This window comes from Heptranchias perlo, chromosome 4 (genome assembly GCF_035084215.1).
Source record: "Heptranchias perlo isolate sHepPer1 chromosome 4, sHepPer1.hap1, whole genome shotgun sequence".
NCBI lineage: Eukaryota > Metazoa > Chordata > Chondrichthyes > Hexanchiformes > Hexanchidae > Heptranchias > Heptranchias perlo.
In genome coordinates this window covers 34,431,416-34,449,376 of record NC_090328.1, presented here as the reverse complement: position 1 = coordinate 34,449,376, position 17,961 = coordinate 34,431,416, and the positions used below count along the sequence as shown (strand labels likewise).

The 17,961-nt window shown below is 42.0% G+C and overlaps 1 protein-coding gene across 1 annotated transcript in view; it reads left to right on the top strand.

Moving 5' to 3' along the window:
• Nucleotides 1–17,664, top strand: part of marveld2b (MARVEL domain containing 2b) — a 32,873-nt gene extending 15,209 nt beyond the window's left edge. Inside the window, exons 5-8 of the mRNA XM_067982763.1 lie at nt 2,152–2,300; nt 5,787–5,958; nt 13,982–14,032; nt 15,185–17,664. Of these exons, the coding sequence (XP_067838864.1) occupies nt 2,152–2,300; nt 5,787–5,958; nt 13,982–14,032; nt 15,185–15,301 (489 nt within the window). The 3' untranslated portion in view covers nt 15,302–17,664. The remainder of the gene's footprint in view (nt 1–2,151; nt 2,301–5,786; nt 5,959–13,981; nt 14,033–15,184) is intronic.
• The last annotated feature ends 297 nt before the right edge of the window (nt 17,665–17,961 follow it).

Sequence of the window (17,961 nt, the reverse complement as noted above, 5' to 3'; positions counted from 1 at the left end):
CCTGCTAGCACTGTCATTGTGTTGTCTTGATGAGTCTGAGTAGGTGCAACAGTGGGATAAGCAAGAAAGTGTGCGTCTGAAGCTGATGTCAGGAAGTGTACTTGTTAGAGTTGATTTGGGTAGGAGTGAGGTGCCCCAAGAATTGAGTTTGGGCCCACCACTGTTTGATTTTCTGAGTCATTGAAATTAACTCATTGCAAATTGGTCAAATTTTCAGATGGTGCCAAACTAGAAAGAGGAGTGGAATCAGAAGAGGTAGCTTAGAAATTACAGAATGAGTTGGACAAAATATATAAGTGGGCAGAATAATGGCAGGTGAATTTTAATGCAGGCAGGTGTAAAGTACTGCATGTAGGAAGGAAAAATGGGTGACACGGATACTCTATGAATAGTATTGAAATGGCCGAAGATGAATTTGAGAGATCTAGGAGTCATAGTGGACTCAACATGTCCAAAGGCTACAAAGCAACAATCAACAAAGCAAATAGAATGTTGAACTACACAGTCAAAAGAGCAGAGTACAAGTCAGAGGAAGTAATACTCAAACTGTGTTGTGTTCTGGTCATAAAACACCTTGAATGATCTCTAATTCTGGTCCCTCTGACTCAGGGAAGGACACTTAAGTGCTGGAAATAGTATAGATAGGAGCCACAAGGCTGGTCCTTAGTTTTAGGGATCTTCATTTATGAGGAAAGATTGAAGAAACTTTGGCTTTTTGTCCTTTTTTTAAAGGTGTCCAGGGATTGATTTTATTGAAGTATATTAAATGGTAGGGGAAAAGTAATTACAGAAAAGAGAAGAATATGAGGGCACCAGTTCAAATTAATAAAAGGCAAAATTAGTGCTATCAGGAAGTTCTTCCCACAGTGATTTAATAAATGAAATGAACCTTCATACAGATTACTTCATACAAAGCAAAAGCCCTGGAATTAGGTAAACAGTTGGAATGAATTAACTGATATGGGCTGAATGGCCTCCCTCATCCGTGCCTTGGGACATTTTCCTAAATTGAAGTCACTATATAAATCAAGTTGTTGTAATTATATTTTGAACTGGCTAGAGTGTTGTGGCTCTGGAGATGTGATCTCGGTAAATATTCTCTGGCAATGCTAATTTCAACTAGGTTGCTTTGTGAATGGGAAGAACAACAACAAAAGGGCTTTGCTGAAGTGCTGAAAATAGGATTTTTAAATTTGGTCAGAGGAAAGATGTGCACAAATAATTGGTACAGTCGAAACACAATTTTTATCATGTTCTTGTATTTGTCTTTTTTTTCACTATCCTACACATTTTGTTGGCTGTTTAGTGACTTTAAAGTGGAGTCTTTCTGGGTATGTTTTTCCAAGGACTTCCGTGTCAGTGTTCATTTTTCACGTGAGCTTGAAGTGTCAGTAGGTTACTTGATACTGCAATCAAGATGGGTCCTTTCCTTGCCAACTGTCCACATGTACTTTCCACCAAGACTGAGGCTGATCTTTTTAATTTCCCTCCCACCCTCCAGTTCCCTAGGTTGGAGATGCTGAGATCAATTGTCCTGCCCTTACTGCTGTCCTAGCTGAGATCAGCTAACCTCGCAGACTAGAGCTTAAATCTGGGACCTTCCTAATCTGTGTGGTTCTGATCTGCATTGTGTAGTTAATTTACCAATTGGGTCACTTGGGGAGAAAGACTTCGATTCTTGTATGCAAATTTAGTTATTTGCCGACAACATCAGAGTGATCAAATTCCTACAGGGTACAGACAAGATAAACATCACTGTTTAACATAATCACCGATTCTACATGCGGGTATATATTACAACAGTGACTGTATTTCCCTACATTTCAACAAGCTCTACACTTCAAAAGTACTTAATTGGCTATTAAGTGCTTTCTTTCTTATAGTCTTGAACTTGGAGGGATGTGAAAAGACAGTTTAGATTTAATTACAAAGGGTAGTAAATGCCTAGAATGGACTGCCGAGTGAGGCACTGGGGCCTTATTGTATCAACAAATTGAGTTGGGTAATTACCTGGTGAAAAATTTGATAGAGATATTATGGGATATGATACTTACTAGACACTGGGAACAATCAGATGGGCCACAATTTTCTTTTCCAGTCCTTTACATTCCTATGTTCCTACTCAATTTTGTATTTTTAAAATTTTTTTAGCGAGCATTGGGAGTTGGAGGAGATAGATCTGTGGCAGCTGACACAAATCACAAAGAATTGCGACCAGTTGAAGTGAAACCAGAGATATTAAGTGGATACATTCCTGCAGGGCACATTCCGAAACCACTTGTGATGGCTGACTACATAGCGTGAGTATATATTTACTGAAGTAAATGCTTTATTAGAACACTGGTTCTTGTCTGAACAAGGTTGGTAGGAGGGGCCGCACATTGTACGTAATGAGTGAAATTGATGGGTTGGTTTTCTTCTTTCCCAGAGTTTTGAGTTTTTAACGTGAAGTTAGTGTGTGGGATAATTAATGTTGCACACAGTTTGTGCACCCGCTGTTTTTTAATTTTAAACAAGCCAGATGGATCAGGATAATGCAGTCATATCATGAATGTCAAGAGAAAGAGTTGACAGAGCCTAACATTGATACGTGAATGGACAGTAACAACAATGTTCAGAACCTATTTTTCCTCTTCACCCCTTCTCCTCCCTCCACTAAACATTTTGTTCTAATTGGCCAGTGTTTATTTTTGGTTTTGTTGCATTGTTCTTCCCTCCTATCCTGAAGCTCCTGGCTTAGGGTACATTCTATAGGGAACCATCTATCTTTTGAGTATTTCAGTGTGGTAATTACTCACGAGCCTAAACAGTGAGTGTCGGCAGGGTATACATCCCACAAGAGGCATCACAGCTGAATCGGAGTCTAATCCTGACCCTGTCCTCATTCATTCACACACCTTTTCTAGCAAGGGTCAGTGTATAGGGTGCAGGAGCTTTGTCTGACTTTCATTCTGCTCGTTAGCCCAAGGCTCCTGAGGCTGTTTGTAGTACCCCATGTTGCCCTGGTAAAGATCGCCTAACTGCTCAAATTATTCATAATATTTATTAACGATTTAGATGAAGGCATAGAAAGTCTCCTATCTAAGTTTGCCGGTGGCATTGTAAGCAATGTAGATGAAAACATAAAATTACAAAGGGATATTGATAGATTAGGTGAATGGGCAAAACTGTGACAAATAGAATTCAATGTAGGCAAATGTGAGGTCATTCACTTTGGATCAAAAAAGGATAGAATAGGGTACTTTCTAAATGGTAAAAAGTTAAAGACAGTGGATGTCCAAAGGGACTTAGGGGTTCAGGTACATAGATTATTGAAGTGTCATGAACAGGTGCAGAAAATAATCAATAAGGCTAATGGAATGCTGGCCTTTATATCTAGAGGACTAGATATAAAGGCCAGCATTTATATCTAGTCCTAGTACTCAAAGGGGGCAGAAGTTATGCTGCAGCTATACAAAACCCTGTTTAGACTGCACCTGGAGTACTGTGAGCAGTTCTGGGCACCGCACCTTCGGAAGGACATATTGGCCTTGGAGGGAGTGCAGCGCAGGTTTACTCGAATGATACCCGGACTTCAAGGGTTAAGTTACGAGGAGAGATTACACAAATTGGGGTTGTATTCTCTGGAGTTTCGAAGGTTAAGGGGTGATCTGATCGAAGTTTATAAGATATTAAGGGGAACAGATAGGGTGGATAGAGAGAAACTATTTCTGCTGGTTGGGGATTCTAGGAGTAGGGGGCACAGTCTAAAAATTAGAGCCAGACCTTTCAGGAGTGAGATAAGAAAACATTTCTACACACAAAGGGTGGTAGAAGTTTGGAACTCTCTTCCGCAAACGGCAATTGATACTAGCTCAATTGTTAAATTTAAATCTGAGATAGATAGCTTTTTGGTAATCAAAGGTATTAAGGGATATGGGCCAAAGGCAGGTATATGGAGCTAGATCACAGATCAGCCATTATCTTAACAAATGGCGGAGCAGGCTCGAGGGGCTGAATGGCCTACTCCTGTTCCTATGAAGGTGAAAATGTATGGTTCAGAATCACACCAGGAGGTGCATATTGCCACTGAGTCATCAGGTGGAAAGAGGCAAACATTGTTGCCGAGTGAGGTTAGGTGAAAGATCAACCCCTCATGATAAGATGGTCAAACCCATTCTTTCAGCTGGTGAGAAATGCAATATTGGAGCCTTGAACAGGAATGGTAGGTCTTGTCGCTCTACTTAGTGGCAAATTTGAACAAGGCTGTTAATGCACTTGCCATACTATTTCATTTTACTGTTGTGATTTGAAGACTGCAGGTGGAGAGCTCTTTTCTTGTCCTGGTGAGGATACAGATCCCTGAGAGTTTTTTAAAAACTTCTTTTCTCCCTCCCCTGGTCCTACAAGACCACAGTCGTGAACCAATTCCAATTAAGAAGCTGGGTGACTGTTCCTAAGCCTCTAACCTGATGACTTGCCTTCTGATTTTTCTTCTTTCCTTCTCTTTCTTCCACCCCCCCCCCTTTTTCTGGTGAAATACCTAGACTTTACACAGTGCCTTCCCACATGGTTTGGGTAACATTTGGAGTTCAACAGAGTAGAGGTATCAAACTTGGGATCTTTCACTCTGATACTGTAATTTGTCCTCCAGTATGAACCCCCACTGCACTACTTCCATGCTTATTTTTAGTGAATGTGGGAGCTTTCCAGTTGCTGCATCCTGTACAGGAGGTCACTAATAAATGCCCTTTCCATTCTCAATTGTAATTTTGATAGAATGTAAAATAATTGCAAATCACATTGAACTATTTATTTGAACACTGTTAATGATTTGTGTACTCTGACTCCCAAATCTCTTTGCTCCTCTACAGTCTAGTTTCTCATTTAGAAAATACTAGGTCCACAAAGTGGATGACCTCACACCTGCACACATTGAACCCCATTTTGCCCACTCACTTAATCTGTCAATGTCCCTTTGCAACTTTCTGCTCCCATCTGCACTACTTACTGTCCTTCCTAACTTAGTGTCATATGCAAACTTGAATATACAACTCACTCTCCCTTCCATATTAATTAATATGGTGAAAAGTTGAGACTCCAGAACAGAACCCTGGGGCACACCGCTTGTTACATCCCACCAATCTGATTACTTATCCTTTGCCCCCAGTCTGTCTCCTACCCCCCAACCAATCTCTAATCCAAGAAGGAAATCTGCTGTCCTCACCCAGTCTGGCCTATATGTGACTCCAGTCCACACCAGTATGGTTGACTCTTAACTGCCCTCTGAAGTGGCCTAGCAAGGCGCTGAGTTGTATCAAAACTGTTTCAAGAAGGCAGCCCACCACCTCGGGGCAATTAGATATGGGGAACAAATGCCTGCATTGCCAGCGAAGCCCACATCCTGTGAATTACATTTTAAAAGGATCAATATTCGATTCATGGTCTGTGGTTAGTTAGCTGATCCTAGCTGAGGCCATCCACTGGGACACTACAACTAACTTTAGAGCAGCGAGGCTGAATTTAAATTATTCAGCTTCTCTTCCCACCTCCACAATAATATCTCGTGACTCCTGTTGGCAAGTGCATATGTTTGCATATCTGAGAGCAGGATCAGCTATGATATCTTGCACCATTGAATATCCTGCTGACGTTTGCAGTCTAGGCGTGCACATTTAAGAATTATGAGGTTACCTGATACTTGTAAGACATGCACTAATAAATGTCAGTACCGTAAAAGGGGGGAGGGGTCATTGCAGTTGGAAAATTGCTACTTTTTCTAAACCTATGATCTGGGTTTTTTTCAGTAAATATCCTTCTATTCGAACCCCTGAAGAACGCGAGCGTTACAAGGCTGTATTTAATGACCAGCATGCAGAGTACAAAGAGCTTCACGCAGAAGTGCAAACTGTTCTGAAGAAATTCAGTGAAATGGATGCCGTGATGAGCAAACTTCCTCAGCATGCAGGGACCCAACAGGTTAGTACATTTTGTGTGATGACATCTGGTAAGGAATCCTGGGTTAATGTCTTACAATAAGTGTCTCTGTTTCAGTGAGCTGAAGTGAGACCATTCACAACATAAAATGTAAGACATTTGGTAACTTCACAAGTGCAACTAGAGAAAAGGGTATATTGTTTCTTCGAAAAGGTAATTGCAGTTTTACATGGTGAATTTGATTCAAATTTGTGTGGTAATGTTGACTGCTTCAGGAGGACACCATTTACAACATCATGGCTGTTCACCATGAAAAGAGATATTGTGCAAGGTCTGTCTTTCAGATAAGATGCTAAATCAAGGCCCTGTTTGCCTGTTCACATGAACGTAAAAAATCCCATGGTGCTATTGTGGCAATATTTATCTTTCAACCTATGCAACCAAAACAGATTAACAGGTCATTTATCTATTGCTTTTTGTGAGACTTTGCACTGCCTAAATTGTCTGCCATTTGGCCTAGAAAACAGCAGTGACTGAATTTCAAACATAACTCATTGACTGTTGGGACATCCACATGATCTGAAAGGTGCTATATAAATGCAAGCACGGTCTTCTTTCAAGGTCAGCATGATATAAATGCCATATTATGTCTAAAAACTGTTATGCAATTGCATATGTATCCAGCAGAGGGACCATAGTTCTGGAAGTAATGCTATCATACATTTGATGAGCTCCTGGCTGGGTATGTAGAGGATCAAAAAATAAAAGAATAATGGTTACAGACACTGATTTTGTAAAAGGAGAGATTTCTTTTAATTATTCAAACACTTTTTTCTACCATCATACAGGTGAGTACCAGCATAGTTGAGGGTTCTCCCAAGACTTCAGAACATGATTTTTTGCTCATAGTACTTGTAAGTGGCTTGAATTAGTTCAGCAAATCAAAAGCAAAATACTGCGGATGCTGGAAATCTGAAATAAAAATAGAAAATGCTGGAAATACTCGGCAAGTCAGGCAGAATCCATGGAAATGAAACAGTTAACGTTTCAGGTCGATGACCCTTCGTCAGAACTCACTGAATTAGTTCAGTGTTTGTTGCACCATCTCTACTTCTGGGGCTATTAAGCAGCTGATGGAAGGAGTGGGGAGGAGAAACTTCGCTTTGTTCCAATACTTCACTGTGCAGTAACTTTTGAGAGCTGAAAGTTTTGATTAAACTCCTACTATCTTTCATTAAGCTGTATAATGCACGTTAACATCCTTTTTTAGTGATTTTTTTGTATTATAAGTTATTTCAGAAATCAAAAGTGAGATCACCACCATTTTCGTTCCTCTGAAGGTTCAACAACAACTACTTGCATCTATAAAGCACCTTTTAACACAGTAAAACGTCCCAAGGCACTTCACATGAGCCATTATCAAACAAAATTTGACAGAGTCACATGAGATATTAGGACAGGTGAACAAAAGTTTGATCAAAGAGGTAGGTTTTAAGGAACGGCTTAGAGGAGAAGAGAGAGGTGGAGAGGTTTAGGAAGGGAATTCCAGAGCTTAGGGCTGCCAGTGGTGGAGCAATTAAAATCGGGGCTGCGTAAGAGACAAGAATTGGAGGTGTGCAGAGATCTCGGAGGGTTGTAGGGCTGGAAGAGGTTACAGAATAGCGAGGGGCAAGGCCATGGACAGATTTGGAAATAAGGACAAGAATTTTAAAATAGAGGTGTTCCTGGACTGGGAGCCAATTTAGGTCAGCGAGCACAGGGATGATGGGAGAATGGGACTTGGTGCAAGTTAGGATATGGCCAGCAGAGTTTTGGATAAGCTGAAGTTTATGGAGGGTAGAAGATGGGAGGCTGACCAGGTGAGCATTGGAATAGTCAAGTCTAGAAATAACAAAGGCGCGGATGAGGATTTCAGCAGCAGATGAGCTTGAGGTAGAGACGGGCGATGTTACGGAGGTGGAAGTAGACGGTCTTAGTGATGGAGCTGATATGAGGTCAGAAGCTCATTTCAGGGTCAAGTAGAACTCCAAGGTTGCCGGTCTGGTTCAGCCTCTGACAGTTGCCAGGGAGATGGATGAAGTCGATGGCTAGGGAACAGAGATTGTGGTGGGAACCACAGACAATGGCTTTGGTTTTCCCAATATTTAATTGGAGGAAATTTTTGCTCATCCAGTGCTGGATGTCAGACAAGCAGTGTGATAAATGAGACAGTGGAGGGGTCGAGGGAGGCAGTGGTGAGGTAGAGCTGGGTGTCATCAGCTTACTTGTGGAACCTGACGTGTTTTCGGATGATGTCGCCGAGGGGCAGGATGTAGATGAGAAATAGGAGGGGGCCAGGGATAGATCCTTGGGGGACTCCAGAGGTAATGGAGAGGGAAGAGAATCCATTGCAGGTAATTCTCAGGCCAAGACTGGATAGATAAGAATGGAACCAGGAGAGCACTGTCCCTCCCAGCTGGACGACAGAGGAGAGGCATTAGAGAAGGATGATGTTGTTAACCGTGTCAAAGGTTGCAGATAGGTCGAGAAAGATGGGGAGGGATAGTTTACCTTGGTCACATAAGGTGTCACTTGTGATGTGGATAGGGCCGTTTCAGTACTGTGGCAGGGACGGAAATCTGATTGGAGAGATTTGTACCTGGAGTTACGGGAAAGATGGGCATGGATTTGGGAGGCGAAAACACATTCAAGGACTTTGGAGAGGAAAGGGAGGTTGGAGATGGGGCAGTAGAGGGGTCAAGGGTGGGTTTTTTGAGGAGGGGGGTGATGACATTAGATTTGAAGGGGAGGGGGACAGTACCTAAGGAGAGGGAACCGTTAACAAATCAGCTAATATGGGGGCCAGGAAGGGAAGCTGGGTGGTCGGCAGTTTTGTGGGAATAGGGTTGAAGGAGCAGAAGGTTGGGTCTCATGATCAAGATGAGCTCGGAAAGGGCATGAGGGGAGATAGTTGAGAAACTAGAGGAAGATGTGAGTTCATGACTAGGGCAGGGGGAATTTTAGGGGAAGTTTGGCTTGGTGGGCTCTGGGAAGGGAAGGAAGCAGCAAAGGCAGCTGAATGGATGGTCTCAATCTTAGTGACAAGGATGTCCATGAGCTCATTGCACTTTTTGTTGGTGGTGAGAGGGCAGGGGAGAGGCGTTTGGACGGTTTGTAGTGGCAGAGAGAAGCCAGGGGTAAACTTTGCATTCCAGGATGATCTTGGAATAGCAAGCAGTTTTGGTAGAGGAGAGCAGGACCCGATAATACTTTGTGATCCAGCCAGATCTGGTGATGAATGGCTAAACCAGTTGTCCACCATAAATGTTTAAGTCTGCGTCCTTTGGATTTAAGGGAGTGAAGATGACGGCCAGACAAGGGGGAATGACTAGGGTGTGAGAGAGTAATGATTTTAATGGGGACAAGGGCATCTAAGGTGGAGATGAGGGTGTGATTGAGCAGATCGGTTGTTGCAGAAATGTCAACGTGAATGGAGGGCCCGAGGCTAGACAGTTGTGAATTTGAAAGTGCCGTTGAGAGTTTTTTTTCAGGGGCGGACACAGAAGGAAGTGGGGTTGGGAGGGGGATGTGGATGGAGAGGGATACAAGGACGTGATCAGAGATGGCCTTATCCATGATTGACACAACAGGAGTAGAGGCCACATGAGATGACAAGGTTGAGAGGATAGTTGTGAATATCGGTTGGAGAGTTTATTTGGAGGGAGTGATTAAGGGAGCATAGGAGAGCAGTGAACTCAGAGGAGAGAGGGCATGATGAGTTGAGATGGAGGTTGAAGTCACCGCGAATGAGAAGTCGCTCGGTGCAGAGGCTGAGGGAGGATAGCAATAACTCGGTGAGAACTTGGCGTGGTACTTGGGTGGGCGGTAGAGAACAAGGAGTTTAAAGGAGAGGAGAGGGGTGAAACAAGGTGAGATGCTCAAAGGAAGAGAAGGTGCCAGAGGAGCACGGGGACAGACCAAGGATTTTTTTTATTCATTCATGGGATGTGGACGTCGCTGGCAAGGCCAGCATTTATTGCCCATCCCTAATTGTCCTTGAGAAGGTGGTGGTGAACTGCCTTCTTGAACCGCTGCAGCCCATGTGGCAAAGGTACTCCCACAGTGGTGTAGGGAATTCCAGTGTGATTTGGTGCTAAGGGCCACACCGCCACCGTGGCGGTCTGGGTGGGGTGAGTGGTGGAAGCTATAGTCAGGCAGGGAGGCTTCACTAAGTGGGGGGCAGGTGTCATCACCCGTCAGCCAGGTTTTGGTCAAGGCCATGATGTCGATGCAATCATCCACAATAAGCTCTTGGATGGCAAGGGCCTTGTTCACAAGTGAATGAATATTCTGGAGGGGGATACGGAGAAGGGCACTGATAGCTGATCCGCTGGAAGAGTCCACAGGGTCAGCACTGGAGGGGTGAATGGGATGGGAGGGAGATTGGCAAGATTAGCCCCCAGCAGGCACGCTGGGCGGGAAGGTCGGTGAGAGTGAGAGATGAGGTTGGGGTTGCTGCTCTTCAGGAGGTAGCGACGAGTGCCTCGATGGGCCCTTCAGAGGATGCAAAGAGAGGCACAGGAGGAAGCTGTGGGCTCATCAAGGAGGGAGTCAAGCCTGGGATGGCGGAAGGGGAGCAGGAAGGTCGAGGAGTGCTGAAGGGTTGGGTTAGGAATTTAGGGGGCAGAGTACCCGAGAGGGGAGAAATTAAGAGGCATGCGATAGGGAAAAGGTGCCTAGGAGGGGTGAAGAGAAAAGAAAAAAGGGGAAATCAAAGTGATGGGTCCGGAGTGGCAGCCAAAACGCGAACGTAAATGGCCACATGGAAACGCAAGTCAAGTAGGCGTGGTTAAATAGCAAGATTAAGATAGATATGTCCTGGTAATAAACAGGGAATAGAGAGGAGACAATAGGAGGGGGAGCCCAAGGTGACAGTCAGGGGTCCTGTGGTGGGATAAAGTTGACGTAGATAGGGTTGAGTCAGCTTGGAGCATCAAAGAACTGATATCCAGGTTGGGAGACAGGTGTGGAGGGTGAGTCCAGAAGCTATTTGAAGGGTAGAGTATTGGAGGACACGCTGCAGGAGGTATTTCCATGGGAATGAAGAGGTAGGTGGTGTGCAGCATCCATTGAGGGGCAGAGAAACTGTGGCGAAGTTGGAGGTCAGTAAGATCCAGAAGGGGTGGAGAAATGGACTATGGCCCAGCAGAGTGAGTTTTTGACCAGGAACCAGACGGTAGCAAAATAAAGTTGAAAGACCAGTAGGACAGTCATAAGCTCAGCAGATAACAGCAGCGGTGGGGGTTGGGTTGTAGGCTAGACAAAGTTACCTTAAAGTTCAGTATATAAGTGCACTGTCCTGTGTGGGTACTGAACCACAAGTCAGGAAGCAGCCCCACTCCCCTCCCCCAACTACTTTTCCCATGAGTTACTTGATTCCAGTAGTGAATGTTTAGGGTGGTGGATGGGATGCCAATCAAGCGGGCTGCTTTGTCCTGGATGGTGTCGAGCTTCTTGAGTGTTGTTGGAGCTGCACTCATCCAAGCAAGTGGAGAGTATTCCATCACACTCCTGACTTGTGCCTTGTTGATGGTGGAAAGGCTTTCGGGAGTCAGGAGGTGAGTCACTCACCACAGAATACGCAGCCTCTGACCTGCTCTTGTAGCCACAGTATTTATATGGCTGGTCCAGTTAAGTTTCTGGTCAATGGTGACCCCCAGGATGTTGATGGTGGGGGATTCGCGGATGGTAATGCCGTTGAATGTCAAGGGGAGGTGGTTAGACTCTCTCTTGTTGGAGATGGTCATTGCCTGGCATTTGTCTGGCGCGAATGTTACTTGCCACTTATGAGCCCAAGCCTGGATGTTGTCCAGGTCTTGCTGCATGCGGGCTCGGACTGCTTCATTATGTGAGGGGTTGCGAATGGAATTGAACACTATGCAATCATCAGCGAACATCCCCATTTCTGACCTTACGATGGAGGGAAGGTCATTGATGAAGCAGCTGAAGATGGTTGGGCCAAGGACACTGCCCTGAAGAACTCCTGGGGCTGAGATGATTGGTCTCCAACAGCCACTACCATCTTCCTTTGTGCTAGGTATGACTCCAGCCACTGGAGAGTTTTCCCCCTGATTCCCATTGACTTCAATTTTACTAGGGCTCTTTGGTGCCACATTTGGTCAAATGCTGCCTTGATGTCAAGGGCAGTCACTCTCACCTCACCTCTGGAATTCAGCTCTTTTGTCCATGTTTGTACCAAGGCTGTAATGAGGTCTGGTGCCGAGTGGTCCTGGCGGAACCCAAACTGAGCAGGTTATTGGTGAGTAAGTACTGCTTGATAGCACTGTCGACGACATCTACCATCACTTTGCTGATCTTTGGAATTCTCTACCCCAGAGGGCTGTGGATGCTGAGTCATTAAATATATTCAAAGCTGTGATAGATAGATTTTTGGACTCGAGGGGAATCAAGGAATATGGGGATCGGGTGGGAAAATGGAGTTGAGGTTGAAGATGAGCCATGATCTTGTTGAATGGCGGAGCAGACTCGAGGCCTTATGGCCTACTCCTGCTCCTATTTATTTCTTATTTTCTAATATTGTAGAAGTTTGGAACTCTCTTGCAAACAGCAATTGATATTAGCTCTATTGCTAAATTTAAATGAGATAGATAGCTTTTTGGCAACTAAAGGTATTAAGGGATATGGGCCAAAGGCAGGTATATGGAGTTAGCTCTCAGATCAGCAATGATCTTATCAAATGGCGGAGCAGGCACGAGGGGCTGAATGGCCTACTCCTGTTCCCATGTTCCTAATATCACTTTTTTCTTTTGCACGCACATCTAAGAATCCTATGTAATGAAAACAATTTGACTTAATCAGTTGCAATAAACCAGCAACCCGAGTGAAGGACATGTATGAACTTGACTACACAAATTGGTCTTAAGGCCACACATAGCTTAGATTTGGTAAGATTGTTTTTATTACAGCACTTATGTACCAACTTGCCCAATTGCAATGTTTGGGTTTGTGTATCATAAGTTAGGTTTTAAAAAAAAGGTCCGATTGAAACTGAAAAGTGCCTTGAGGCTTACAAAGCTTTAAATTAGCTAATTGTGGCAAAATCATCTGACAGCATAAAATGTCATTCCCCGTGTACTAGATTAAGGAAAACTGCACATTGTAAATAGTGCACAAAGACACTTGTATTTTGAAATATAAGATTAGTTACCCAGAAAAAGGCATATTTGGGCATGTTTTTATAATGTTCCAGAACCCTCAGTTTTTTTTCCCCTTGCCAATTTTCTCCCATCCCTATCCTGAAGGTGTTGACTTCTTGAGTACAATTCCATGGTTGCTCGGAACTCTCCAGCACCTTGTCCAAGAGGCCATTATGCATGTATGAACCGGACAGTGAAAGTGTCAGCAAGCTATTCAACTGTAGAAGTCTGTGCAGTGATGCCTAACCCAGTACCTTGCATGCATATTTATTGCAGAGGATTGTGACCAGGGTTCCAACTCTTATTTTTTCCCCTACTCTCTAACTTGGGGTGCTATGGTTAATTATGTTACTCCCTACCACCACTTTGGCTAAGGTCAGATAATTTAGCCCATACCTAGAATTGGACTTGTGGGGTGGGGGGATCTTGGTTTGTATGGCCCAGCTGCTCATTGGATAAACTTGCTAACCCATCAACAGAACCTGAAATCTTCTTCAAAAAATGTTGCCTCCCACATCCCATTCCTCAACTCCTCCTATAGAGCCGATTCAGCTGTTAGGGGAGGTGAGAGAGCACCTTGGAGTGACTTTCTTTTACCCCTCTGTCCCGATGGCAAAGCACAGCTTGAATCCACTTAGGTCCTCCACTTACAAATTAGTTAAGATCAGGAAACGTTCAAGGATTTATGCACTTTTGTTTTTTAAAACACTTAAATGGGAAAAAAAACTGCTGTATTTGGGGGAGGAAGATAACCTATAAAAGTTCCGACATTAAGAAAAGCTTGTGCAACATGATACATTTAATATTCAAACAACCAGACATCCTGGATTAAGACCTAATTGTGCATTTTTGTGTTTTCTAACTATTAGGAGTATAACAGGATCACAAAAGTTTTCCATGAGTATCAGAAGAAAAAGAATGTGAGTATAAAATGGCAGTAACATTTTTAGAAGAAACTCATCTGTTGCAAAGTTAATGGATTGGATTAAAAATTGATGTTTCTTTGATGAGAAATGTGCATCAATGATGGTGGTGAAAGGAAGATCTTCATTTTGTAATTGGAATGTTCAGTGTCCTGGTTGACATGCCCAAGTGCTGACTTGATTTTGATTTGAGCAAAGCAGGTACACGGTGAGAATATCAGTGAGCTTCTGTTAATTGCCCACCAAGGAATTTCTGTCTATAGGAAAATAAATACATTATCTTGCTGAAGGTTCAATGTTAGCCATCATTGGTGAATCTCCAAAGGCAGTAAATTTTTTGAATCATTTGGACTCTAAGGTTTTTAGAGTTTGAAGGCTTGTGTGTCTATCACAAGCTCCATGCCCACCTAATTCAGTAATCTGCTTGAGCAATGGCCAAAACTTTCACATCAAACTAGAGAGAATCTGGGCTTCCTGCATGTGGAATTCCTAGCTGTGGTAAAGTTCACGTTTTGTGGAAGATAGATGAAACACCAAGTAATATAAGCATGGTCAACGTGGTCTCGGATTACCTTTTTACCACCTTGGAGTCGGAGAGGAATTTTCTAGATGTTTTTTTTCCTCTAATTGGCCTTGCGTTTTTATCTTTTTTTGCCTCTTCCAGAAGATTACATGGCTGCTGGTGGGTAGGGGGTGTGTAATCATGATGCTTCAGGCATCACAACTGAATGGGCCAGGCTTGATGGACCAAATGGTTTTTTCTTGCTTGTCAATTTCTTATTTATAATTCTAAGCATGTGGAAGCTGGAAAACTAGACTGGTAATGAAGAAAACGCCATTACTCTGGTAATGGTCAGTGCCTAACTATGGAGTTCATAGCTGAAGAAAGGTGCTCCAATGGAAAATGGGTATATGCCAAGCTGAGCACTTGTGTAAAAATGATAACCTTTCCATCTCTCTTGAAATGGGTCACAATAATAGATCTGTTGAGCAAGATCCAAGAAAAATAAAAATTCATAATGTGCTGTAAAATGAGCTTTGATGCACATTTGATAACTTGAGTTTTTAATGGTAAGCATTTTCAAAAATTGTTATACCAAGACATCAAACACTGGATGCTGTAATGCTTAAGTGTTTTTATCTGTACAGGATCCTACATTCTTGGAGAAAAAAGAACGTTGTGAATATTTGAAAAACAAACTCTCCCATATCAAACAGAGAATTCAAGAATATGACAAAGTCATGAACTGGAATGATAACTTTTAAGGAACTTGCAAGTTTAGCAAAATCTTAAAACATGTTTTGTTTGATCTTCATAACTTATGTATCCTGATTACTATTTGACAAAGCTCAATTTATTTTGGTGTATTTTTCATAATTACAAAAGCCCACCCTTCTGATTATTGAACCTATCATGAAGACTGGAATGAGACTGAGGAACTAGGAAGCAAAATGCATTAAAGTTACTGTTCCCTGCTTTATTAAAAAAATTATTAGCCTCCATATGCATATAGAACAGTGTGGCAAATAGTAAATGTGTGTAACTTTTTGATATTTATGATAGGTACTAGTTAAAGATATTTTTATATAAACCCTTTTGCATACAGGAATAAAGTTACTAAGACTTTTCTCTTATTAAGATGTCGTCTTTTCGCAGGGTGCTCGGCCGCTGAGACCTGTACTGAATTTGTTGGGTTCTTATAAATTTGAGTTGGGTTGGTAAAAGGGTACTTGTAAATCTAAGTAATTAGGTGCATAACTAACAACTGGAAGGACAGAAATGAGCATTGTGCAGATCCCCACCCTCTCTCGAATCTTGAACCTTTCCCAAAATTTAGCATTTAAGATGCATTAAAATGTAGCTTATTTTCTAGGAGGATGAAACAGAAAATGCTATGTTTCATTAATAGTTGAATGCCAAGCAGGGTACAGTTGGTGTACTTTGTATATCCACCTTCGTACTGTAACAGATTTGGAGGTGACATCAATTGGTAATGAATGTTTCAATCAATCAATTATTAATAGTCAAATCAAACATGTAGAGGTATCAAATATTTAGACAACAAAGATCAAAACAATATTACCACATTTGATCTCTGGGCAGAGGTCGTAATTAAGTTGGTGACGTTGTTTTGAGTTTTCCCTCAGTGAGGTAGTCTTCTGACAGTCGGGTGTCTTTCTGACTGTGGTATCGTCTTCAGACAAATAAGTGTTCTTTCGACAGTTGGTGGTCTTTGTGCTGATTCTTCTGCCCTGAGCTCAAAAGAAGTTGGGTTTTTATGTCCCCCTTGGTAGGAAACTCACCATGTACGGAACAACACTCGTAAAGTTGTTTTTCGAGGACTTCCAGATGGTCAGCTTGTTTTAACATTGCTCGTTGAACCACAAAACCCTTTTCAAGGTTACACTGTCTAGCTATCTTGTCAAGATTCTGGTCTTGTTGCTATCTTTGGATTATCGTTATGCTTTTTGGGACCTTGTTCCTTTTTTATCATATAGCTGCTATGTCTAGCAAGGAGGATGACTAGGGTCAATTACTAGTCAATGGTTAACAGTTTGCAATTCAGCAAAATAAGCTGCAGACTCAGTAAAATAGGCAGCACAGCCTGCAGAGCATGATGGTTAGTAGCTTTAAGAAAAAGATGTCAACTTCTCTCTTTCAAATATTCATACAGTACTCTGATCTGACATTACCAATTATAAGCCTTAAACGTTCAAGCCAGGTAGAAGGCTGATCCTAAGCATCAAAGAATTGAGTTTTGAGGAAAGATTGGGGCATTTTAGCCTTGGAAAGAGACTGCTGACAAAATGATCTTGTAGAAGTATACAGGATATTGAATGGCATAGAGAAGGCCAATCCAGAATACTAGAAGGTATGCCAGGATACTAGAAAAGGGGATTTAGGTTGAAGGGAAAATTGAGCACAGATGTGAGGAAGGTCTTCAAGCAAAGACTCATTAACACCTGGAATTGACTTCCTAGTAGACTACTGAATCAGCAAACCATGGACTCGTTCAAGAGTCAGTTAGATTGTGATGAAGGAAATGGATGGCATCCCTCATCTTGTGTACTATTTTTAAAAATGGTTTCTATAGTTCCAAAGCAATTTCCATTTTCAACTACTCAAAGTAACTTGTCAGACACTTGTGCTTTTTTGACTGAGAAAACTTATTTGTAAGTTTTGAAACTTTGTTCAATTAATTCACATTGACTTGAGCCAAATGATTGTAATTTGTACATTTTTATTTTTTTGGTAGGGGTTAATAAAGGCTACAGGGATTTTTGTACTATTTTAGTGATACTTTATTTGCCTACATGCAAACAAAGCATTGTACTGTTATGGTTTTTTTTTCTACCTTGTTCAAAAAGATGCACTTCTGACTTTCAGTGCCTTTTCAACAACAAGATATGCCTCCTCCAATACATTGAAAACACTTCTGATAACCATTTTAAGCTATTCATGCCAAACTAACTCTATTTAGTATGGCTTGTGACAGCATACCTTTACACTATTAACTTTAAAAATGTGTAGGAATAGTACTGTAACATCCAGATTATGTAACTAGAGCTTTTTTAAATTACTTTTTTTTGTGTGCAACATTGTTGTAAATAAATTTTACAAAAAATAAGTCCTGTTTGTCTTCTGATTAACTGTAGGAATAGCAATCTATTTGTTTTGATTTTTGTGCGGACCACCCCTAATTATTTGTTTTGTGATGTATGCTATAGGATGCAAGTGAAAAATTAACTTTGCAAAGTTCTAGTTTGCCCAAGAGTAGTTTCGTGGAGTAGTCATATAATCTGCTGCATTCCATACTCACATGATAAATTATAATTTAATGTTTTTATTTTCCTAATTTATATTACATGTAGTGTTCAGTAAATCAGTCAGCCATTAAATGTGTAAATGAAGGGTAATAGCACTA